At 46.3% G+C, this 26,444-nt stretch overlaps 1 protein-coding gene across 2 annotated transcripts in view; it reads left to right on the forward strand.

Annotated features, from left to right (window-relative positions):
* The first annotated feature begins 24,791 nt into the window (after positions 1 to 24,791).
* IGF2BP3 (insulin like growth factor 2 mRNA binding protein 3) overlaps positions 24,792 to 26,444 on the forward strand; it is a 112,237-nt gene continuing 110,584 nt past the window's right edge. The window contains exons 1-2 of one of the 2 annotated variants that reach the window (XM_048303417.1): positions 24,792 to 25,046; positions 25,562 to 25,783. In XM_048303417.1, the coding sequence (XP_048159374.1) occupies positions 25,609 to 25,783 (175 nt within the window). In that variant the 5' untranslated portion in view covers positions 24,792 to 25,046; positions 25,562 to 25,608. Of the gene's footprint in view, positions 25,047 to 25,475; positions 25,784 to 26,444 lie in introns of those variants that run through there. The other variant, XM_048303425.1, reaches the window with a different exon arrangement.

Below are 26,444 nucleotides of genomic sequence, written 5' to 3' on the forward strand. Positions count from 1 at the left end.
AGGGCAGTGATTGTCCCTCTGTACTGGGCACTGGTGAGGCCAGGCCTCAAATCCTGTGTCCAGTTTTGGGCCCCTCAGTTCAAGAAAGACCTTGAGGTGCTGGAGCCTGTCCAGGGAAGGGCACCAGAGCTGGGAAAGGGTCTGGAGCACAAGTTCTATGTGGAGTGTCTGAGGGAGCTGAGGAAGTTTAGCCCAGAGAGAGGAAGCTCAGGGGTGACTGCATCCACTCTACAACTGCCTGAAAGGAGGCTGTAGAGAGGTGGGGGTCAGTCTCTTCTTCCAGGCAGTAAGTGATAGAACAAGAGGACCATGGCCTCAAGCTATGCCAGGGGAAGTTCAGGTTGGACATTAGGAAGGATCTTTTGACAGAAAGGGTTAAACATTGGAATGGACCCCCTGCCCAGGGAAGTGGTGGAGTCACCATCCCTGGAGGTGTTGTGTTTCAATGTGGCACTTAGTGCCAAGGTGATTGGTCAAAGGTTGGACTTGATCTTAGAGGTCTTTTCCAGCCTGGATCATTCTGTGTAAATTACGGAGAGTAGTGTGCAGAAACAGTGAGGCAGCCAGATGCAAATGCATGGGGAGTAGCTGCAGTGCAGTGAGGGAGGCATTCAGGCTCAGGGAATTAAAATAACAGGAAGCGAGAGAGAGAGGTGGCTACTTACTACCATTAGTTTATGGTATTTGTGGCCTGTAATTGTCAAGGCTTGAGAAGTTGTATTTGCCACCTAGGGAGCAGTTCAGCAAATATGTTGCCTGAAAGCTGAAGGAGTGTTGGGATCCTTAGCTTGGAGATTGTTGCTTCCAACAGTTTGATCTGTTGACCTAAACATCCCACGTAGCACAAGTCCATACAAAGTTACCAGTGGCAGCAGCATTGTGTTACATGGTGCACTTTGTTCTTCATGTTCAGTGTGTAAGGCAGTCCATTTGAAGAACAGGTGAAAGTGGTAATACTTACTATACTGGACATACTTGCAGATGTCTGAAATGTATGAATAACTGCTGGACTTAATTGGCCATCTCTAAAACTGACAGTCCTGAAATGGAAAGGATAATTTGCAGCTGTTTCCTCACTTGTGGGCGGGGTTTTTTTGCGAGGTTGGTTTGTTGATTGGTTGGGGGTTTTTAAACCGAGACCACTTGGGCAGAGATCTCTGTGTTAGCAGGGTTTTTTTAACTTTTGTGGCTTGCATTCTCCCCAGGAATGGGAGTCTCATCTCTGCTTTGTTGTGAATATATTTAGGAACATTGTTTCTTTAAGCTCCAGGTTCTGTATATGAAATTAAATTGCCAAAGTAATTTTTACACTGTTTCTATGCACACAGGTACTGAAACAGATATATATTTTTCTCTAGATGTTTTTATACTTTGTTTAGTCCTAGATGAATTATAGAGTAGTCAGAACTCTGAACAAATAATACACTTTTGCAACAAAGTAAAAATAAGTCAACCTAAGTAAAAAAACCTTGGTGTTACTCTGGGCTAATACACAGAAAGCTGAGGTTCAGAATGATTTGCAGGGAATATTTAAATACTGACTTTAGACAAACCTGACATTTATCTAGGTTTATGTATAGCCTCAATTCTAGGCTTAGCTTAGAGAATGCAAGATAACACTTGCTCTTAAATATGCTGTGTTCCCAAATACTTCCAAGAAGTGGCCACAAGAAGTTCACAACAGCTGCTACCCAGGCTAGTCTGAGACTGGGTATGTAATGGAAAATTTGCACCTGATGACAACAGTTAAGAGACACACTGGTTTACATGTGGAGCCAGAATAACTTCCAAGAGGGAGTGTGTGTATAAGGACAATGCCCATGAGATGATGTTTATTAAGACTGTTGTTTAGTCTGTCCTATATAACTTATACTTCAAATCTCTAATGACATTAAGACTTCGTATTGCAGTACTCGGCAAAGCATTTGACTGTGGTGCTGCATGATGTGGAAATGGTGAGGCCCAAGCAGCTAGAGCATGCTTTTCGGGAAAGCACCTTCTGCTGCAGGGCTTCACAAAGTAACAACAGTTCAGGCAGACTTAACACCACTGCCACCCTTTGCTATCAGTCTACTCTGCTTAGCTGCTGCAGTCCTCTAGAACTGATGTGAATAACTAGAGAAGAAAAACAATCTGGGCTAAATATTTTCTGTTGCTTTCTACAAAAGCAATTTTTTTTTTTTTTTTTTTTTGGCTGGGCAAATGATGGGAATGAATTTCCTTCATTCTCACAGTCACTGCCCTTGCCTATGCCCTTAAACAGCAGCATAAAGGAGAACACAAAATGCACTTAAGCCACCTCACCTTCAGTACGTGTAGACATAATTTCTTGCTTTGCTGACATTTTACTTCTGCACAAAATCTTCCAGGTAGCACTGCCTCTGTACATGGACAGGTAGGGACTGTTAGGTTCAGCAGAGGAATGTTTTTCTGTATGTCATAGACTTGTATTCGTAAATACACCACTTTGATCACGTTAAGGTAGAAAACAGTTTTCCCTAAGTAGGTTGGTACATCCAGAGAGCACAAAAAATACCATCATCACACTTTCTCAGTTTGAGGTAACTTGTTATTAAACTGGAACAAATAAACCTTAATACTTCTACTGCTTTGGATACAGAAGTTGAAACTTTCGTTAAAGGTGGCGGATACACTAATGGCCTTCGAAAGACTATGAGCCACTTCAGTGGGTCTGCTGTTGAATTTCCTGAGGAAGTGAGAGACCACCTTACACAGAATGATTTCTTCATCTTTGTGGTAGCAACTGAGGCTACATTTTTGATATCTAATGGTAGATCTCTTTCACATTCAAATAGCAACTAAATTGTTTTGGCAAAACATGAAAGAAGGTCTTTGTTAACAAAGGTCTACAAACCTTTCTCTAAGTCAGTTCTTAACAAGCAGCTATGGTGCAAATAATTTTCCCACTGTGCAAATGCTAGTGGTGCTTCCTGTGTAAGATTATTTTTTAAGCTTAAAACTTAGTTGTTTCTCTGCCCCCCCCCCCCCCCCCCCCACTTTTCTCTTTTTTCTTTTGTTTTTGGTGGAGCTTTCTGACTGTGAAGGTGTCTGATACGTTAGGGATCAAGAATGGAGCACTGTGGTTCCCAAGAGCCAATATTGGTGTAGCTGTTCCACCAGTCTGATCTGTGATTCCACCCTCGTTCTTCTTCCAGTACTGCATTAGGACAAGATTGCACTCTCTGCACAGCATCTTAAGTTCAGTAATTTAGGATCTGCCAAAATTTCCAGGCTCAATTTTCTCGTGCTGACCCACTCCCTTAATATATGGATTATAGCAGCAGTGGTAAACAGCACAGGCACAAGGTAACACTCCACCATGCTTCAGTGTCTTTCTCTTTCAAGATTTACCCCAAAGGAAAGTACAGAGAACTCCTCAAGTAGCTTTCAGGTGTATCACAGGGGTTTGCATAGACCTTTATATTTGCTTTAAATAAATAAAATCTATGAACTGCTCACATGTAAACTAACTGGGGTAGTGGATCGGTTCTGCATGGAGTCCAGTCTTGCAGCTCTTGCCCAGACCCCTTTTTCTCACTGCTCCATTTTTGCTCCTGTTCTCAGCATGATAAGTAGCCAGTCTTTTCCAGTTTGGTTTGTGGATCCAAGGTTATGGGAGAGAGGTGTATTTGCAGTACCACCTCAATAATTGTAAGATGGCCCTTTTTGTCTCATGGTAGAAATGCTGTAAAACTCGTGGAGATAAAGAAAACATGAGGGATGGCTAAAGGTAACTGATGTTTATACCCTGTATGATGTTGGGATTTAATAGTTTGCAGCGACTCTACTGTCTTTTACAGGTTCTGTGGAAGCAGAGGCTTAACTCCCACAGCAGTGCAGGAGAGAGGAACCACGGAGCATTGATTACTAAATCACTGTTGATGATACATGATTCCACTGCACTAACAACACACATCATTACAAATATTGTCTAGTATCTAATCTCACAATAAACACGCAAACTGCCTTCACCAGGGAACATTCAACTGGTTGATGACTCTCACGTGCACTGCTGAGATATTTTGGTGTGGTCTGAACTGTGGTAGGATGGCAACGGAATTTGCCAGCCAGCAGCTGTCTCCTGCTTCTCACCTTTCACAGTCTAACATGCTTTCCTAGTGCTCCTATTTCTTGTCTCCTCCTTGATCTAGATGTCAGTTTTCCCCTTTCTCTGTACCACTGGATTCAGAGCAGGATTGGGCAGAGAGGAGCAGCATCTAGAGAACAAAGAGGTGATCCCTTTCACACTGAAAAATCCCATGGTTACTTTACAGCTGAATTCTGTCTGGTTCATGATCCTTTCTTCCAGACAGAGCTGCTAATTTGGATTTCTATGTTTTATCTTTAACAGATTTGTGTGGTAAATGCTTAGGAACAGGTCTCTTAAAAAAAAAAAAAAACAAAAAAAACCCCTCAAACACAAACAAAAAAAGCCCAAACCCCAAAATTCCCCACAACAATTATCCTCACTCCCACAACAAAAAACCACCCCAAGCCCCAAAGATTTTAACAGTGCATCATATACAACTTCAGTCTGACAATTATTTATATAGTTCCAAGAGGCATGAACATTTTCCTTCCTTCAGAGCAATTAATTAACTTTAGAGGAAGGTTAATTACAGGTAGTCAAGCTTCCCATTAGCTAAACACTGACATCCCCAGCTGCTGCCCCTAGCCAGGTACGGGGTTGCTGCTCAGCACCTCTTGCTTTCGCTGGGTCTCTTATCCCCTCGCTGCAAGGAGTGGAGCACAGGAAAGTGTGCTGAATTCCCTGTTCTCTTTGGCAGAGAGGGGGGAAAAAAGCAGAGATAACAGGTCCTAACCTGCATTTCGCATTCCAAAGCCTTTCTTCTCTGTGTATCAGCGGACATCTGAACAGGGAAGATGTCAGCCTCATCCTGCTGGCCCATGTCCAAAGGAACATCTAGCAGACCTGTTTCCTCTTTAGAGCAAGTAAGGCCAGGTTATTTGCCAAGCTGAAGACCAGCTTCTCGCTTGTGTCGAAATGTCCTTCGTACGTTTGCAACAAATATAAGTGATAATAAAAATAGCTGATGCCAACTCTGCTTGAGCAGTGACAGTAGCACAAGTAACCACAGCTGTCGCTGTGCAGCCAGGGTGGTCTTGAATGTTCCTTCAATGCAGCTGGCTCTGCTGGGGAGTGTATGATACCATCACATCCACTGCTGGCACTTGAGAGAAAAGGTAGCAAGAGCAAAACTTCACTAAAAACCCCAAAAATCTGGTGCTGGTCTCAGAGTGGAACGTAAAGTGTTGGGGGTTTGATTGTTTTAAAATTAAACATTCTATCGAAGTCTAGATTTCCAGATTGTTTTATATACAGTGTGTTTAATTTCTATCTCCTGGAGGCTAGAAGGGAACCCATGCAGCAACTAATCTGCAAAATTCATAGAAGGGAGTTAAGAACAATAGCTCTTCAAAGTATAAAAAGACAAAACCTTATGGAAGTTAACAACTGGACTAAATATTGATATGGCTGAAAATATTCCTTAGAAAGGAAAGTTCGTACAGGGATCGAGTCACCTGATGTGGTGGGAATGTAGGAGAACTGGATGTGTGCATGGGTAACCTTGGAGAGAATATTTACTCTCAGTTTTCCAGGTATGAAGATGAGGTTAATAAATGCTCCTCCTATAATGTTTGTTTTATTTGGTCTGTTCCAGCTTTGGAGGATAGTGGGAGATTTGCAAGAGGATCTGTGAAAGATGATTAAACAACTTTATATAATCGAAAAATAAGTTCATAAAATCTAAGCTAGTACTGACAGATGCAGAACACGTAAGAGTGGCCTCGTGGACAGGGATAGCCTTAAGGACTGTTCTATCTGGTCCCAAGCAGATATCACAGGGGAAGATGAGTTTTCAGAGGATCCAGCTCTGGAACTAAAAAAGACAAGAGGTTTCTTTCTCACATGGATTCAGATGATGAAGGAACAGACAGCTTGCTTCAGTTTGAGGAAGGGGTTGAGCCCCATGTCTCAGTCCATGCTTTTCCCACTCCACCCATGATGTCCCCAGCCCAGTGCTGGTGGGGAGATCCCTCCTTGCTGAGCACCCACGCAGTGTCTGCAAGCTGCACATTGCAGAGCTGTTGGAAATGCAGGCTCAAACACCCAGACATTTTAAAAATATTATAGAATCCAAGTTTTAATATTCTCTTGAACTTCCACAGTTTAGCACATTTTTGATTGTACCACACAGTTAGTTTAGGTCTTCAAAGAGCAGAGAAACCGGAGATCTTAACTGCAGAAATCAGAGTCACTCAGGACAATAGTTATCCCTGGTTTAATGAAAAAGCAGTTGTACAGCCCAGTCTAGAGGCTGACCATACAGTCTAAACCTCCCACCAGCGTCACCCAAGTGGTTTTAGGCTCACTCTCCCCTGCCACAGCCCCCCAGCCCCCCACTGTCAAACAGGGGTCCCTGAGCTGCAGCTGTTCCCCAGTTTGAAATCTGGGGGACTGCTGTGGGGAAGACCTGGGAGCTCCTCTATCCACCCCCAGCCCTAGGAAAGAAAAAACATTGTCCCATTTCTCTGCTGCCAAAACTGAGGGTTGAGGATTTCTAAGCTTGAAGACCTCCTGCAGCTGAGCACCTACCAAAGCCAGCCAGGAGTGCCTTGGGGGATTTCTCATCCTCTGCCCTTCCAGTCCTAGGGGAAGGGGGAGAGAAATGTGCTTGGTCAGAGACGCAGCAGCTCCATCCCCTGCTCTGGGGCAGCTCCCAAATCCACCAATTACATAGTGCTGCAAGCCCAGCTGCTCCAGTGGCTGTCTGAGCAGGTAGGATTGGAAGTAACTGGTATTGTGTATGGTTGTGGGGAGCAGAAGTATTTAGAAAGCTTGAATCGTGGCCATCTTGTTTGAACCCTTTGGAAAGAAGCTACTTGTGCTACAGATTTTTATTTCTTTTTAAATGGCCAGAGGAGTTCAGAGATGAATAAATAAAAACGTTTGGTTTTTTTCGCAGGAGGGTCCCTGGTGCCCATCTCTGACAGGGCAACACAGAGAAAGAGAATCCACATCTGCTTCTGCCCCCTTCCTCTGTATTTAACCCCTGCCTTGCCATGCCTCTGACCTTTTCTTTTCAGTTTGAGAAAGATATTTCTGTGTTGCATCTGTGAGGAAGACTCAGTGGAGCCTTCATCTGAGGCACAGCCATGCTACAGCACAGCACCAGCTCCAGGCAAGCCTGCACAGTGGTCAGCCAGAATGGGGGCTTGGACCCCACACCTGGGCACTTCCCCTCTGGGCTGTGTCCAGGTAAAACACCAGGTGATAATTTGGCATCTCCATGTGTACCTTGAGATGAGCAAGGTGCCACTGGCTCTCCGTGCCTGTGTGTGTCTCAGCTGTCTCCAAAAGCAGAAAAGCAGAGGTTTTCACTCACTCAGAGCCTGGTGCGGAGACACAACCAGGTCAAACCCTGTTGAGACAGCACACACAAAATCCTGAGGGGAGAGACAAGAGGAGTGAAACCAGGAGGCTGATACCTGGCTAGAATGCATCAAAACGTTAAACTGGGAAAACTTTGAATGAAATCATTCTACCTGAGTTCCCAAACTTCTCTGCGCAGTAGTGGATTCCCAGCTGCTCACAGAGAGGAAATCTTTATTGCCTGCTGGAGCAGCACAACAAGGGATGCAAAAGTAGCATCTGCCTGCTTCTTTGTCTTTTTCTTTGTGACTGTTGCAAGTCTACTTTGACTAAGAATATCATTAATCAATTTAATTAACTCATAGAAGCAGATAGCTGGGAAATTGCTAGAGCTATGAAGTATATACCTGTTTTTTAAATTAACTCCCTACAGATCCTAGTGTATTTCTTCCTCTAGCATCTTCAAAAATTTTTTTCACAAGTGAGCATTTTACAGTTCTCACTTTTTCCGATTCTTGTTGTGGCCACTAGTGTCTGACTGTCTGGGGTACTGGAAGCTGTGTAGGAAAGGAGAAAGTGGGCAAGAGATCTCCAATGCATAAGAAGAGTAAGTAAGCAAATATAGCAAGATTTAAGTAGATAATAGGGCTGGAGTATCCGCAGTGGAGGAAGTGTGGAGGAACGAGTCAAATGAGAACTTTGCTGAAGTTTGCAGCAAAATGAGCAAACCAAACCTTATCTAAAAGCAAAACCTTTGTTTTCTAACTATGGACCTATTCCTCTGCAAGGGATCCTGAGCCCAAACTCCATGGAGGAAAGAGTGGAAGAGCTGATGGTTTTGCACTAATCTGCCTCAAAACACAGGGGTTCTCATGCAGAAATGTACCTTTGAGGAGATGGAGAGCTTTAACATGAGCCTTGGATCTTAGCAGGGAAACAAGGTCACTGTCAGAGAAAAGTTTTGTTTAATGAGATAGGCACCACAGAGATCTGAAGCAGGCAGACCTTCAGACAATGCCATGGAGAAGACTAGAGATGAGGGGTAGGTTATTGATGGAGATACTTGAACTCTCATGTCCTGCCCTTAGTGATACAAGTCCCTCAAAAATTTTTCTTATTGATCCGTTTTGGCACCAGGGGAAAAAGAGTGGCTCCTTTCCCCTATCGTGTGGTCAGAAACCCACTGACAGTCCATAGAAATTGGGACTCCTCCTTCCAGGCAGGAGACAGCAAAAGTAAGTGGGGTAGCAACTCCACGTGTCACTGGGGGCAAGATCCCAGCTTTTGCTTGTCTGAATAGGACCAAAATCTGCTCCAGCGTGGCTCCAGTCTCTCTGATATTTTAAAACATATCTTCATCTTTTTTTCTTGACAAGAACTTCTGGTAATAGCTGTTTTTTAAGGAAATTTTAATGGCAACTCCCTTTGTCTTGAAATAGGTGCAGATTCTTAAGTTCCTGTGACAACTGTTAGTCTACTGAAACAGAGGTGATACAATGAGAAAGCAGAAGGAAGAGAAGGATGGGGAAGAGGAGGAAGGGAGCAGGAATGTATCCATTCCACATCTTGTTTCCTGGAGAAAACTGCAGCTTCTTCTGGCTTGCTAGAGCAATAGACTGGGAAAAGTGGCAAAACAGAGTGTAGTGTTTATTTATGTTCTTATTTCTAAACAAACCTAGTGAGGTTTGGCCACCCTCAACAGACAGTTTTTATTTCTATAAAGCATAGTGACTTTCTAAATGATGATGCTTCGTTCCAAGTCCACACTGCCTGGACTAATCACTCATAGACTCTCATCTGCTTTTCCCTCCTCTACCCTGAAAAAAGCACTAAATACCATTTTTAAACAGTAAGCTTCTAATGAGTCACAGGTGTTACCCTCTAAACTAAGCAGCCCGAATTACCAAGTATCCCCTTTGAGGCAGTGTCACTCTGTCTCTCCACGCAGATGGTCTCTTCTGCCCTGAGGATGAGCTGGGCTGGGTTAGCAGAGAATAAGCAGAGCAGGTCTGATGGCTTCCCACCTCTGCACTGAGTTGAGACAGTTTTGCCTCTTGGCTTCTGCAACCAGTATAGCCACTGGGTATGTGAAGTAAACCAAAACCTCTGACACTCCAAGCATTTAAGATAACTTTTTTGGATAGGTATGTATTTTTACATTAATAAAACCATTTCCTATGTTGATTTTTTGGCAGAAGGCTGAAGAAGTACAAAAGTGCCTCAGGACTGCTCTAGCTGTTGAATGCTGTGAAGGTGCCCTTGCTGCCTTCAGAAGTTTGGAAACACTTGTTGCTTGAAGGTGATGTGAGCACAGGATTCTCCCTTTAGTCTGCACACCCTTACAGGAACAGTGGTTCCAGAGGTGTAACTGGGATGTCTTACGAGCACCAAGTTATTAAGGTGTTTGATGGACAGGAAATGCTTATCACAGGGACACCATAAAAAACCTCTCCAGCTTTTATAAGAGCTTGCTCTCTTTTGGGGATTGTTCTGGATGAATTTTTCTGCAACACCTGATTTCTTACCCCTTCCCCACTTGTCCTGTAAAGCACACAGAGGGAGAGAGCATAGGGAAAACATCCCAGGAAGCACAGCTGAAAGCTCGAGGTTCCTGCCCCCATGGGCTTCCTGTTCGCCTGGGACAGACCTACAGTCACAACCCTCCAGCACCTGTGGTGTGTGTCACAGTGATTCCTGTCTCACCCAGGAGGAGCATCTGGCTTCTGCCACTGCCCTCCCAGCTTGTCCAGCCTCACGGTGCCAAGGGAGAAGCTGTGTCCCCTACCAGCATGAGCCTGTGAGCCAGCCCAGCGTGTCATCCTGAGGCTGCAGGTGGTAAATGATGGCTGTCTCTGGCAAAGCCCGTGTCCCAAAGATGAAACTCACTCCATCTACAACTTCTCAAGGAAAAAGTAAATCCCAGCTGCTGCTTCTGTTGAAGCACTCTGCATGGGGAAGCTTAGCAAATCCAAGGAAGGGGGTTGCTATCGTCTCTGGTTGAACCAAGAGCAGCTGTCGATGTATCCAGTTCTGGGCTTCAGCACACACCTACCCCATCGGGACTGGTGAAATGGATATGGGGAGGTAACCAGGCTCTAAGAGCAGCATCTCTGCTCAGCTCTTGCTGAGCCTGGCGAGCAGCAGAGAGGATTTCCACTTGAATACCTACCCGGATAGCTAAAATCATCCTCTGCGGCATGTGGAAATATAAACCTTCCTTTTCCCGCCTGCTAAAGCCACCTGCTGTTGTCTCCTCCTGCTTTCTACTTTTAGCTCATTAGTTCCACCGCGACTACACTCTGCTGTCTCATTGCCTTTTACTGAAGGCACGTCACAGGCAACTAAATGTATTTGAGCAGCTGTTTGACCTGCTTGCTGCTGAAAAGCAGCACAGACCAATGTTGAGTCCCTAATGAATAACAGCCCCAGGGAAGAAGCAGCCCCAAAAACTCTGACAGCTCCAAACACTACCAAGGTCTTTTTGTCACATTCTCCTTTCTAGAAGTTGGATTTGATGATCCTTGTGGGTCCCTTCCAACTCAAGATATCCTATGATTCTCTGATTCTATGATTTCTAACTTGTTTGGAGTAAGAAAGAGGAGCCTCCATGGCTATAGTGATAATTTTATGTGTTAGCTTCTTAAATATCAGCCCGACAACGGCTCATTGAAATGTGCTGCCAGCTTACTTTCTTGGTGGTGATATCCATGCAAAAACTTCCCATAATCTTCTACTAATCATGAGGAATGTGAGTAGAATGCTGAGGAGGTAACCCAAGAATTTCCAAAATTTCACCAGGTGCATTAGATCAGGCTTAATAAGGAAAAGCTCTGCTTCGATTCTCTTCCTTTGCTGAGAAGGTGGTCTTCCCCTCTAACAAGAGAAACTGTTGTCTAAATCAGCATCACCTTTATAATCAAAGTGCAGTTCCTCCTTGGCGAAGATGGAAGAAGAAAGTTGTCATGTGTAAGAGATAGGCAGGATTTGCCAGTCATTTGGGTGTATGGCAAAAGCTAAATGGCATTTGTGAGCTTCAGCAATGGGAATAATGAATGCGCCAGAAGTGAAGAGAGAAAGGAGGTGTCAGGAAGGAATTTCCTGTTGCTTTGCTAAACCTCACTGGAATGTGGGCAAGGAGAGGGGAAAACAAGGTGCAAGGCTGAAAACAGCAGTGCAAACTGGAAAATTCAGAAATTGCTCGGGAAGGGAAGGGAAGGGAAGGGAAGGGAAGGGAAGGGAAGGGAAGGGAAGGGAAGGGAAGGGAAGAATACTGGAATCAAGAATTTGGAGAGAAAGAATTTGTGGAAAGAGGACATTCTGGGACACACCATGGGACAAACACACTGTGGAGCAGGTGGCTGTGGAAATTTTGTGATTTCTGCCTGTGGAGGAGAGTGGGACTGAGCAAGAAGAAGATGAAAATGAAGAAGAAATTTTGCTTGTCCGAGAAGTCACTTCTGGCAGTGGATGACACTACCTGGAGCTTTCTGCCTGATCTACTTTCTGTAACCAGTGCTAAGACTCTCCCTCCTGCCAAGCCCTCTCTGTATCTCATCTCTCTGCGACACTGTCACCTCCTCACTTCCAGCTGCAGTGAAGGCTCTTATTACAGAAAGTTGATTTGTGATGAATCCATTTGTATGGTATATTGCTGAGTACCAACTATTAGCATTTGAATCAATAACCATGGAACTTGTAAAATTACATAAACAGCAGAGAGATTTGCAGGGAGGAGAAGGTGATGCTTACAGTCCTAAAAGCCATTAATAAAGAAGCAAAACTTTAGTTTTAGAGTGAGCTACAGAAAGAGTTTTATTTTTCTTCTTGCAGCTAATACTGTTTTTTTCTGGAGTCAGACAACTCTTTAGTTACTGGGTGAACAATATGGATTTTTAACTACTGCTCTCCTTCTTTTTTTGCTTTCCCTTATGCTGGCATGAATTTGCTCTTCCTGTCAGACATCAGTTACTGCAAACCCACAAAGACCTCATCTGCTTTTAACTTCCTCCTCTCAGCTCAGGGTCTGCACTGCTTCTTCTCCATCATAGTGCCAATTTCTTGCCAGAAAGTGCCTCTGCTGTAGCCAGTATCTGTGTGCGCTCCAGAGCATGCTGACCCCAGCTTTTCCAGCAGCAGCAGCAGCTTCCCAAGCCCACAGCTGCTCCACCCAAACTTCTGGTGAGATGTTTCCACCACTAAAGTCCTACTCATGGGAGACCAGTCATCAAAATACAGTTATAAGATATCTGAGTACTGTTTTTCAAGAACAACCCTGTGAAAGAACTGCTCAAGCATGTTATATTGAACCACTCTTTCACTGCCCCTTGGAGCTGCTCCTTTTCTGCCCCCTCCAAAATCCAGTTTGAACTCACAGGGATTCCCTAAAGCAGTAGTAAAACTCCAACGAAGCTTGACATTGGCCAAATCTGTTCTCAGAGGCAAGTGGGAACCCTGCAAATGGGGAAACCTACATGAGGAGTACTTCACCCCATAGTTCATTGCCTAAATGGGCTTCCAGAGGGATAGACGCACCAAATACTGTTCAATAAGGAGAAGAGGGGAGGGAGGAAGGTAGAGAGACAGGGAGACAGAGAAGAACATCTGGGGAAAGAATATTGGGTGGGAGATTAAAGTCAAGAGTTGTAAAGGGAAGGAGAGGGTAGAAAAGAAACCCAGATGAAGCAGAAAAGGCATGGCTACAAGTTGGGCAATGAAGAGTAGAGACTCAGTAGGAAAATAAGCAGCACCAGAGGTTTGTCACGCTTTTCCTGTGTAAATACACATCAAACTTCACGACTAGCTGCCTCTGTTGAACAGCAAGGATCCTGCTGCCCTGAAAATGAGAATGTGAAGGCATCGGGAAGGATAGGACTGTATTTCATTAAAATAAGAGATTCTGAACAGGTCTGCAGGGACTGTGCCAGTACCCTGCTAGTGCTGAATCCAGCCTTTTTGTGGGGTACAGCTCCCACAGGATGACTTGCTCTCTGGCTTAGAGCTTGCTACCCTTTTCCCTTTGGCTTTTACTGGCAGAAAGGAAACACTCTGAAAATCATTGCCTAGGACATCGGTCTTTCTGAGATCAGATTTACCTATAGCACCTGGGAAGAATGGTGTATTTTATCTATGCAGGGGTGTGAAATCCACTTTCTTGGAAACCACACATGTATACTCTTCTTCCTCTGTCTCCACTATCTTCAACACCACAGTCAAAGAAAATGTGAAGAGCCAGCATCCCTGCTAGGGGCATATGTCTGAATAGGCACAAGCTTAATAACGTCCCAATTTAAATATGTATAGAGCCAAGTGTGAATTGTTAATGTAAAAGCCTGCACATGCTCAAACATTTTGGGGCGGTTTGGCTTTTCCTTGGCGGTGAGGTTGGGGCATCTTTCACGAGGTCAGCGCAAAGGAAAATATTGGTGTCTTCCCTTCTCCCACTGCTCGGAAACCAGGATCTCTGTTGTCTTTATCCCTGGTCTTTTGTGGCTACTGCAAAGGAGCATCTTCCAGAAGGCACCGTGTGCTTGTCCTCCAGTGGCTGCTGCCCTCCCTGCCCTTTTCCAGCCGGGGGCCCCCCGCCGCAATCTGCCGGCACTCCGCGACCCCGGCGCGGGCAGGGGCCGGGGGCGGGGGCGGCGGGGCTGGGGAGGGATTTCTGTGGGGTGTGAAGGGACACGGGGCGGGCGAGGGGGGCTGGAAGAGCAGCGGCAGGCAGCGAGGAAGGAGGGGCGGCGGTGGCCGCGCCGGCGCCTCCCGGGGGGCTCCCGATGCGGGCGCTCCCTCCGCTGCCCCTCGGGCGGAGGCAGCCCCGGGCCGCCTGCAGCCGCCCCGCCGGGCTCTGCAGCGGGGGCTCCCGGCTGTGTGCGGGCGGGCGGCGCTCCGCCGCCGAGCGGGGTCCGGGGCTGCGGGCGGCGGGGGCTTCCCCAGCGCCGCCGGCTCTGCCGCGCATCCGCGCCTGCGGGCCGAGCCTCGCGCGTTACTCCAGTGCGTGAACCCCACCCAAAGAAAGCATCCGACGGAAGCGGCTGTCGGAGGGAGGGGAGCCCGGAGGTGAGCCCGCGAAGTGCCCGACACCCCGAAGCCACCAGGCAGCCTTTGCCCCCACAGCCCCGCTCTCCGCTGCTGCCCACCCACCGCTCCCGCTTTCCCGAGGAGTCCAGAGCGGCGTCAAGCCCCGGCACCGGCTGGCTCAGCCCTGCCTCTTTCCGGCCTCAGCCCTGGCTCAGCCCAGGCTCGCCAGCTCAAGCCCCTTCCCCAGGCAGATGTCCTCCCTGCTCGACTCCCAGATGAGCCTGTCCTCCACACGTTGACTGGCTCCTTATTTAATCGTTAGGCAGCAACTGTTGCAAAGGAAAAAAGGAGAGGGGAGAGCATCCTCTATTAATTTTATAAGCCTCCCCACTCGTGTTTTGGGTACATGACAATGTCCTTGCAGTCAACTGGACGTAGGTGAATTCAATTCACCCCAGTTTTCTATTCAAGCACTCAGCTGTAAGGGGACAGTGTCCATGTAAACCCAAGTTCTACTACTGTCCTTACATTATCTCTTTGTTTGGCCGTATGTTTGCAGAACATATTTTATGATCCTGTAAATGCCATTAAATCTGTTGGGTTTCAGCAGGTAGTGCATGTTTCTGTCTAGCATCCAATCAGGGACTTCCAAAGTAAACCAGGAATACAAAAAAATTACATTTTGAAATTAAAATGGTGTATCTGGAGGCACCTACTACCCACAACACCAGTGTAGATTTGAGTCCTTTGGTGGGGCATGGATGTCCTCTTTGAAGAAATACCGCATGATGAGTGGAAAAATGATAATTTCCCCCATTCCCAAAGGACAGTTCTCTGTGTCCACATACAGGTGTTTTAGGAAGTTTCAAAGAAAAGGCAACATTTCATCTGTGATGCTAATGAGTGGCACTGGCCACTATTGCTCTATGTTTTCTTTAGGACTTGGTGGCTCCAGTCAAAGGCAGCCCCATCACTTCTCTCCAGGACATTTCTCACCACATTACCCTGTTGAGTTTTTTCCCTGAGAATTGTTGAACTTCTTCAGAGAAGAAGCTTGCTAAAAAGGAGCCCATTCTTATTTTAGGACAACTCCTTACTGTTAGGAGACAACATTGGCCACAGCTGAAATGAGTTATAAATTTTGTGTTAAAATATTCTCTCTCAGTGTTGTTTTCTGTTTAGTTTAGTTACATCTAGATCAGAGTTTAAAATAGCAACTAACCATAATGCAGGTCCTCATTCCAAGACAAGGAAAGGTTTTCATCTGTTACTTGGTTAGTCATTGATGGGGATTTCTGATGCAGTCAGGAGCATAGTGTTTTGCCATATCTAAAGCTTATTCCCAATTTATTTCAGGGATCATGTAAAAAGAATTATAGAAAATAATAGATGGACTGGAAAGACTAAGCCTTGTGTTCAGTATTTAACTGCAAGGAAGTCTTCACCTCACACACTGAAACAACCAAACACCATTTTTATTTTAATATGTTGTTGTTGGTATTTCTTGATTTAGTTTTTTTTTTAAGATTATTTCCTAATCTTGGATATACTTCTTCAGGACTTAAGACTGTTTGTATCACTAAAGTGTATAAAAAGAAAATAAATAATAATAATAAAGATACAATCAATTAAGTTGGTTTGGGCATTACAAAATCTTAAAAACCAGCTTATCAGAAAATGGATTTGTTAAAAAAATTTATAAATTAACACTTTAGCAAAAACATTAATACAGAAGAAAAATTATACACTTTTGAAGTATAATGCAGATACAAAAGAAAATTATAGGATTATTATCTTAGAAAGTCAACAGTTTTGTAAACAAATTCTGGATTTTGTATATATTTTTCAAATTGAATATGAGTTTTTCAAGTATGATGTTTACAACCAGAAACAGTCATTTGATAACCAGATCTCAAAGGTGTTCAGAGCTTTCCGCTGCTTGACCTACAACTTCAGAACTGCAAAGCATGTACTGGCTTGTTTTCACCAGGCTCCACAGAAGCTTTAGGATGAGACTATGCATGCACAGATATGTCTCGTGCTATAGGTTTGCAACAAGACGTCCAACGTGAAAGGAAAAAACCCAAACCAACACCAAAACACACAACATTTTGTACAAGACTAAAACTAAATCAACTGCAACTTTGTCTGCAGCAGATGGAAACAGTGGCTGTCTGTGCAATAGGGTTCTTGTAGGGATTTCAGGTATAAAAATCTCTTATCTTTTTCACTCATTTCTTCAGTCATAATTTATAGATAAAATATTCCCTCAGGGTACAGTTTGTCAAGTTTTGGGGTTTTTTTTTCTGCTTTTTGCTCAAAAGAGTTTCTCACCTTTCTGAAAGTATATATGGGGTAAACTTTATTTTTCTGTGGGAAAAGAAAGGGTTGTTCCCTCTTTTTTAATTATTAAGACAACTGAACTTTGAAACATGACATTTCATTGCATCTCATTGGAATACACCCATGAACCACTTAGAAGTTTGTTTTGAACCTCTGCAAGTTATTTACAGGACACGGGGAAAACCATAAATTAGGTTGACAGCTTTTGCATCCAGAAAGCTGATCTGGTTTGTTCTGTTTGTTCAAAAGCCAGCAACTGAAAATCCCCTTTGCAGCTCAGGAGTGTAACCTTTAGCCAGGCCAGGGAGAGATTTCCTAAGGAACTGAGGGGGCACCTGTTGGCCTTTGACTTGGTGGAGCCAGGAAACACTCTTTTCTTGTTATTTCCATCGCTTAACTCCCCCTGCCCACAGTTTTTCTCTAAGTAAATAACCCCAACTTGCTAAAAACATGCATGTCCAAAACTAGCAGTTCTTGGGTGAGTTTTAGCTTTTTAAAGCTTAAGGCAGGTGCAATTAAAATTAAAAAGTGAGGATATAAAAAAATGATATTAAATCAAATAATTAAACTTTATGACTGATATGAAACATCTCCATTTATTGCTTTCTTTGTAGAAACAGTTATTTAATTATTTTGATTATTTTTATTTTTACTCTAAGAGAGAGAGCTCTATTTTTACTAACTTGCCAAAGCTGCAGGAAATTTAAATAAAATTGTCTAAATTACAGGTTTACTTAAGCAAGTTGAACACTCAATTCAATTAAGTTACTTTGTGTCTATGTTTCATTGATATTAGAACAGATATTTGGGGGGTTTTGTTTTGAAAGAAATTAAGATCATATTTTCACTAGAACCATATTTCAGTTCAAAATTAGCATTTCAGCATTGAGTATTAACATCAGAAATCCACACATGATTAAAACAAAGGGGCACAAACACTTTTGAATTTTCCTGCAGCCATCATTCAATGTAAGAAAGTAGATTGAAGCATGCAATTGACATTTTTTTTCCACCCAAAGAACGAAAAGGAACACATTTTGGCATTTCTTTGGTAATGCAGCTTTGACTATAATTTTTACTTTGTTAACTTAAGGCAAATAAGGCAGGTATTAGCCTTGCCTCTAGCTGTTGCCTGTGAGAATGTTTCACTGTTTACATACAGGCTGGGGCTTTATCACAGGTCTGATGCAAGAAAGCTGAATTTTTTCTCTGGCCTCTGTGACCCCATTACGGTACTTTGTTAGTGTGCATTCTGAGAGCTCAGCCCCACTCCTACAGCATGACTATACGTTCAAACAATGGACTCAAAACAGGCTTGCAAAAAATAGCCTCAAACTAGCCTTGCAGGCTTAGGTTTACCTAAATATATCACTTGTTTCGTGTTTTTCTACTTGATTTTCTAACTTTGGTTTGAGTAGTATTTTAAGAGCATTTAAAAGCTCACATAAACTGTTTACTGTTGCAAAACTTTAAAGAAACCAAAAACGTTTCTAGAAGAAAAACTTGAATCTGAAATTTGTAGAAACAAGTACTTAGACTAAGATATGTTTCTGTGCCTCCAGTTGTATCAAGGATTGCTCAATTGAGATGTAAATTGAGCTTTAAAACAGGAATTAATTAGCATGAAACTAATGCTATATGTATGCACTTTAATTTTATCAGACTAAGGCTTCTATTTATTTTCACAGCTTTTGCCTTATGGGGTTGCAGGGGATTTTTGTTTTAGAGGTCTGTCTTCTGCCACTTATATACTTATTTTTGTAGAACTTTTAGTTACCTGACCTTTCTCTGGGAAATAACTAGACTCTACACAAAATGTTTTAGAAATAATACCGTCAAGCTTCATTGACTATTTAACTGTCAGAAAACCATAACTTGAGGGGAAAAATATAGGGATTTCCTCATATAAAAAGATTGTGCCAGCCATTTTATACTGACAATACCTAACCAAATAGATCTCTTGCAATCAAAGTTCCTTAGCATTTTAATACCAAACCCATGTACAATATACCAAGGTAATCCGTTGCACAAGAAATAGTTATATGGTATAGCTTTCACGAGAAACACAAAAGACTGACCCTAATTTATTTTAGACCAGATAAACAATAACTGAAACGACCTAACGAAATTATTCATATATAAGCACTAATGTCTGCAGGAAGGGCCAACAATCCCACAAGCTCAACCTTCAGCCTCACAGGTAGTTTTAAATTGCCATATACTCTATAATTCACAGACCCAACTATTCAGTCTTCCTAAGAAACAGACCAGAAACAAAAACATGACTATAATTAACATTAGGATGGTTTCTGATCCTGAGAAAAATAATACATAGCAAATGACAGAACGTATATTGTAGTGGGAAAACACACTTTAAATACAAACATTCATGACCACACTCTTCAAAGGATATACATATTAATGGCCAATTTAAACAGCTCTTTTCATGAATGTTACATTGAAATTGGAATGCTTATTCCTGATGAAATCTGTAAAAGACCAAACAATTGCCTGAACTGGATCCAGCAACAGTATAAATATATATTAAGATATTCAAACAAATTAAAACAAAACAAAAAAAGTAAAGTATGAAACTCCAGCAGCTACCATCTTAAATTTTGCCTAAGTACAACAAAATAACTAATTTGTATCCAAATTAATGCTTCTTAAAATATTAAAACCAAATTGTTGTAGAGTGTCTTCAAAGGCCAACATTAAACTAGAATTTTTAGAGGAAGGGAGGGGATGTTTTCTTAATAATAAATAATGGCCACTTGGAAGGAAATCTGAACATCAAAATCTAACCAATACCAGGTATTTAAAAGCAAATTCAACACTACTTCTCTATAATTTTAAGATATGGAAGGTCCTGGGGCTGAATTCACAATAGACCTATGATACTGTTAGCTGAAAACACCGTTATCATACCAGTAAGGCAAAACAGATTCTGGAGAGGAGGGTCTCATTGTTCTCGCCAAAGGGATTTTATGCTTGGGTTGCTGCCCCATTTTACTCCCTTACTTGATATTTTTTTGCTCTTGGCAAAAGATCTCCTTGGTGAAAGGAGCAAACAAGAATTATATTCAGATATCTGTAAATTATAAGAAAACAAAACCAGAACAAAACCCCATCTGAAACGAGTTAAAACACACTTAACTAGTGAGAAACACTTTTACTTCTTAAATAATGCCTTCATTTTCATTTCTTCACTCCTTGTAAAAGCCCCACAAAATATTCTTTAGCTAGAGGAAGCCATATTGGCAATTATTCCTGTCACTTGATCAAATAAACTTCTGATTTTGTCTGGCTGTAATATATATGATATATTTATATTTTTTCTACGTGCTCTTTCCAACACAATTGCAAAAATCTCAGATTTCAGATATCAACCTGAAAAATGGTTAAGCTCTCCTTTGAAAGCCCCATTTTAAATCCAGCTGTGCCAAGTGAACACTGATGAAAAGTTTATGTATGTATATATATATATATATAAAATATATATACATACTAAAAAAGACTGTAAGTTATTCTCACATTATCAAAATGCAGGTGATCGGATTTTTCTTTTGCAAGATCTGTTTGCAAATGTTTGAAAGGTGAAAGCAAGATACACTGAGCATTCAGTATTTGAATAAAGAGATCCCTGGACAAAATGGGGAAAAAAAAAAAAAATTACTTACTTTCAAATCAGCATGTAGAGATTCGTTCTAAGCCACAGTCACCACCTTTCATATACCGGACTACTTATTTAGAAATTGTTTCTATTATTTTAGTGCAGTAACACTGTGATCACATTGCATTACAAAATCAAGAACTCCTGCAACTTTCCGGTCAGCAAAGCAGCACAGACAGCTAACTTCTTTGCAATTCTTTTTTATTGGAAAGAAACTCGAACAGAGCTGGCTACATTGTTTTATCTTAAGCTCTAAAACTTCCGATGCGTAGTGCGGTTTGTTTCATTCCATGCCGGCACCGCCGCGCTCTCCGTTGTCGATTCACTGAGTTTTGCAGCATTTTGTGATCAAAACTTCCAAGCCGGAGCGGAGCGGGGCAGACCCCGGTGCTCCCGCAGGCGCTGCACCGAGCCTCGGCCCGCCCCGGCAGCCTCCCCGGTGCTGGGGGAGCCGAGCCGCTCCCGGCCCCGGCGGCGGAACCAGCCACCGGCACCGAGCCGTCGCCGCCTCCACGACCTGCCCGGGCGGGCGGGCGGTGCGCGCCGCGGGAAGGGCGGCGGGATCCCCCGGGAGCCCCGCTCCCAGCCCGGGAGCACAGATCGCTCCGGCGGCGAGGGACCACCGCCACCCCCGGGCCTGGGAGACCGCGCCGCTCCCTGTGCGGGCATGCCGCGGCTCCCCGGTGCGAGCACCCCGCGGCGCCGGCCGCGCTCCACACTCCCCTGCGGAGCCGCGCGCCACCGCTCCTTTGTTCGCTGCCCCTCCCGGCACGGCTGCGGCAGGGCGGCCCCCAGAACCGGCACCTCTGCGGCGTGGCGCCCACTTACCACCTTACAAAGCCCCGGGCCGCCGCCGGGAGGGAAGGAGGGAGCGAGCGGGCTGGCTCTCCCGTCCCATCCCGGCCCTGCCCCGGCCGGTGGCGCCGCGCCCCCCGCCCGTCTCCCCTCCCCGCCCCCGCCACCCCCGCGCCCGCCGCCGCTTTCGCGCCACGCGCCCCGGGGGCCGGCGCGGGAGCCAATGGGCGGGCGCGCCGCGGCGGCGGGCGGTGCTGGTAGGCGCAGGGCACAGCCAATGGGAAGCGGCGCCGCCGCGCCGCTTTACTACGAGCGGCTATGGCCGCCCGCGGGGGCTGCGCGCCCCGGGGATGGCGACGAGGAGAGGGCGGGCGGGAAGACAGGCAGGCAGGAAGGCAGGCAGGGGGACGGACGGACCGATGGGGGAGGCAGGGGGCTCGGCGGCGCCAGGCCGGGAGCCGGGCGGGTCAGCGCTGTTGTCCGGTCCCGTCCCGTCGGCGCGGGTGTCCGCCCCGCGAGGACGGGCGGCTCCGCTCCCGCGCCGCCGTGGCGGAGGCAGGGGCGGCGGCGTCCCCGCCGTCGTGGCCGCGGCCGCCCGGAGCCCGCGGGGAGCGCCCGCCGCCGCCGCGCCCCGCGCCGGCTGCCCATCGCGCCTCGGCCCCGAGCCCACGCAGGAGCCTTCCGTGGGCGGCTGTAGTCTTAAGAAAACCCCACAAAACCCAAAACCCAACCGAGCAAAAGAAAAGACATTTAATGGGGAATACTGGGGCTGCGGGCGGTCCGACGTGCTACCCACCCACCATGCGCCGAGCCCAGCGGAGCGGGGGGGCTTCGGGCCTCGGGAGGGGGCAGAGAGGGAGCGCCCTGCCCTCCCCTGGCCGTGCAAGACGGGGGGACGGACACGGCGGAGGCTCTTGGATTCTCACCCGGAGGTGGGGAGAAGCACATGGTTGAGTTTTAATTCTAAACGGCAGAATGTCGTAAAAGCCCTTGCTAATTAAAGATTGGCTGTGCTTCCTTGTGTGCAATATTTATGTAAGTATTTTAACTTCTTGGCTTCTGTGGGCAATAAACACAAACAAATGAAATACAGAAAAAAATTAAAATTTTTATAATGTCTTTTCTTACAGAGGTAAATAAAAAAATACATTAATATGTGAGAATGCTCTGTTATGTGCTCACGCATTTGATTTGTGACTGCCAAAATAAATTACATCTCAAAATTTAAAGCCATATTCTCAATAACGTTAACATTTGGGAGTGCCCAACTGGTCTGAACTATGTTCATCTGTGCAGGGAAGTGGAGATTTGTCAGGCAACATGAACTAATTTTTGTTGTTGAATTGCCTTTTTTGGCATTCAAGATTTGGAATTACTCTTGAAACCACTAACCAACCCACACTTCTTAACAAACAAAGCTATACATTATTTAGGTTTACAGAAAATATTTCATCTTATTAACAAGAGGTTTTCAGAGTATTAAAAAAAGGGGGGGGGGCATTGCTAATAATTAAGGGGTTTTTTTTTCCCCCCCAACCATCTGATTACAAAACGGTTTATGGTGTTGTTGGACAACGGGTTCATAGTGTTATCATGAACATTCAATCTTCATTTCTTAAAGAAATCTAACAAAACAGATTTTCAGACTAGAATATTAAATGAAATATATGCACCCTGTTTAGCAATTTAAGAGGAAATACCAGCTAATGCTATAGACCAACCATGTAGAAATGAGCACATGCAGACTGCCTTATAGATGCAGTACAAATCAAATTTATAAAGAATGCAATTAATCTGCAGGAACAGTGACTAATTCCTTTCACAAGTTTAACTAAGAATTCAGCTGTTTAGAGGGGGCTGTTTTTAACTTAGATAAGAAATTTTTTATTTTAACCAGACTATACAGAGTGGGGTTATGAAATACAAATTCATTTAGGAAAGAATTCCACATCCAACATCAAAAAGTCATAAACAGGTTAAATCTCTAGGAGAAAAAAAAATTCTCTCTATCCACAAGATAATTATTTGCTAATTTTCTACAAAATGGAACTTGTGATTAAATTCTGATTAGTGAAACACAAAACACTCGATTTCCTCAATCACAACCTGACAATTAAAAGTTCATTAAAATAACCCTGAGATTAAACAATGGGTTGAAATTACAAATATTAGGGTTTTGGTCAGCCAACCGCTTGGATGCACACAACAAAAGGGCCGTGTTTCCAACTTACTGCAGCATTCCCCCAGCCCCTGACAATTTCACAATGGTCTGGGGCTCCAGCCTCATGGTGAGCCATGTCTCCTTGCATCATCATACCACCACAGGAGAAATCTTCAGCGACTGACTCACCCCCTGAGCGCTGGGTACCACCACCATCGCCGAGCTGCGGCGGCCGCAGCGTGCGTAACAAAAGCCTGACCCCAGCACGGCTTCCAAGGAGATTTAAATCACCCCTCTTTAATTGTATACTTATTAGAAGTTAGGCACAAAATTAGGAAGCGTTCCTCTTTACTACAGATTTCCAGACATACTACAGGACTTGTGGAAATCCAGTCGCTGCTCACTAATAAAAGTATTTAACCATTTTCCATGGATGTACCTATTAAAACGTACCACAAGAAGCCTACCATGGAATAAATGAAACCTTCAGCTAAAGTGCGTTGAATTATTAAACAAAACCTACTAGATCGCTATATTAAACACAGTGCTGGCTTTCATTTCCGTATCCTTTCTTCATCTTCAGGCAACGTTTTGTTTGCACTGGAAAGGCTCCACACCCCCAAACCCCTCCCCCACAAGCCCACCATTGTATCTGTACGAATGTGGAGAATTATGAATGGTTCCTTAGACCGGGCAGGGGGAGGGGGGGAGGAAAAGAGGGGGGGTCGCCAAATCCCTTTGTGTGCCGTTACCAGCCGAGGGCAACGGTGCCTTCGCGTTTCCCCCCACGCCGTCCACCATTGCCCAGATGGGCTGGGAGAGCGGCCACCCCGCCCCTCCCCGGGCCGGGCAGCTCCCTCGCCCCAGGACTCTCTTCTTCATCATCCCCCAACTCTCCTCCATCCCTTTGTCTTTTTTTTCTTTTCCCTCTCCCCCTCTTTCTCCTTTCCGTAAGACTCAGCGCAAGGGGCACCGCGAGTAATGCGGGATCATTACCATATGGGGCTCCTCCGGGGCTAGAGGGACCCCCCGCCCCCGCCCCCGCCCCACAGCCCCCCAGCACGCAGCCGCGGCGGCGTTGCGCGGGAGCGGATCCCGCTCTCTCCCCGGCCGCCTCCCCCCGCCATCGCACCCCCTCTTTTTCCTCTCCCTTTTCCTCCTCCCCCCAACCCACAGTGCCGGGGAGCGGGATCGCCCAGGCACGACCCCGATGAATAATCCCCACCGCCTGGCACGGCGGGGGAGGAGCGGGGCGGGGGGGCGGGCATTGCGGTGCCTTTTCCCCTCCCTCCCCGGGATCACACCCCGCTCACACGGGGGGAGGTGCGGCCGCCCAGCCGTTTTTGGGCGGAGGGGGCGCCCAGAGCGGACTCCCCCGGCGGAAGGGCAGAGGCGGCGCAGACTGGAGCCCACCCAACTCCGGTTTCCCTTTCCCCCGCCCTCCGGCCCTCTCTAAACTTGTCCTGTCCTGTCCTGTCCAGCCTCCCCCCACCCCTCTCCCCGTCCTTCACCCCAGCCATCCTCCTCCTCTGTGAGTGTGCGTGCGCCCCATCCACTCGCTAATTGAAGAGCTGGGATTCCTCACGTGAGAAGTTGATTTGTAGTTTGAACACGTGGCTCATTCAAAAAGCCGGAATATTCAAGTAATTTTTTTCTCTCTCTCTCCGTCCTTCCCTCCCCCCTCCCCTTCTCCTCTCCCCCTTTTTTTTTTTTTTTTTTTTTTTTAATACGGAGAGGCGGCGCCTGCATGCACGTAGTGTGACATTTTCATAGTCCGCCTGCTGCTGCCAAAGGGGCTTGGGGGCAAGACAAAAAAAGTAGTTTTTTTTTCCCCTCCCCTCCTCCTTTTCCTCTTCTCAGCCCGCCATCCGCGGCCCCGGCGCTGGGTGTTTCCCCCGTGCCCCCCATGCGCCTGGGTAGCACGGCAGGCACTTAGGGCTCCCGTTTGGCCACGCTTTTTTTTTTTTTTTTTGCCTTTTTTTTTTTTTTTTTTTTTTTTTTTTTTTTTTTTTTTTACCCCTTGAGAGAGAGAGGGAGGGACACAAGCTGCAGATCTGATTTTTTTTTTTTCCCTCTCCCTGTCCTCTCTCTCTCGCTCTCTCCTTCCTCCATCGCATTTTGTTTTATTTCCCCCTTCCTCCCCACCTCCTCTCGCAAGACGAGGGTTGCAGCCCGCGGTGCGCGCCTCCCCGAGCCGCCAGGAAGATGAACAAGCTCTACATCGGCAACCTCGGCGAGAACGTCAGCCCTCTCGACCTGGAAAGTCTCTTTAAGGACTCCAAGATACCCTTCTCGGGCCAGTTCCTGGTGAAGACGGGGTACGCCTTCGTGGACTGCCCCGACGAGAGCTGGGCCATGAAGGCCATCGAGGCACTTTCAGGTGTGCGGCCCCTTCCACCACCCCCGCCCTCTCCCCGCAGCCCCGACGGCTCCCGCCGCTCGCGCTCTTCCGCGGCCGCGGAGCGGCTGCAGCGGCGGCCTGGGCCGCGCCGCCGGTCTGGGGGGGCTGAGGGGGTCCGGGGGGGGTCCCTCTTCCCTCCGCCTCCAGGCGAGATGGGAACTGTTGTTTTCCGAGCGCGGCCGGAGCCGCCCGGCCTTCCCGCGGAGCCTTTGCGCGGGGCTTACGCGGCGGCGGCCCCCCGGGAGTGGCCGGGGAGGGGCGGGAGCCTGGGCCCACGGACCCGCGGCGCGGCGGTTCCCATGTTTTTCCAAGCCCCACGGCCAGCCCTGCCCGGCCGGGGGCCCTCGCTGCATTGGGGGGGGGAGGGCGGTGAGTGCAGTGAGGCGGAGGCGGGCTGCGGGCGCGGAGCCCTGCGCGGGGCAGCGGCTGCACACACACCCCCACCCCGGGCACAGCTGGACTCCCCCGCAGCCCCTCGCAGGGGCCGCCTCCCCCCGGAGCGGGCTGAGGCTCCCTTCGGCTTGGCTTAGGCCGCGGGGCTGGGGAGCGAGCCGCCGAATTGCTCCAAACTTGGGAGGGGGGAGCCCTGCCTGCCCCCCCGCCCCGCGCTGCCCAGCTATTTATTTCGGTTTCTCTTCGC

Source organism: Corvus hawaiiensis, chromosome 1 (genome assembly GCF_020740725.1).
Source record: "Corvus hawaiiensis isolate bCorHaw1 chromosome 1, bCorHaw1.pri.cur, whole genome shotgun sequence".
NCBI lineage: Eukaryota > Metazoa > Chordata > Aves > Passeriformes > Corvidae > Corvus > Corvus hawaiiensis.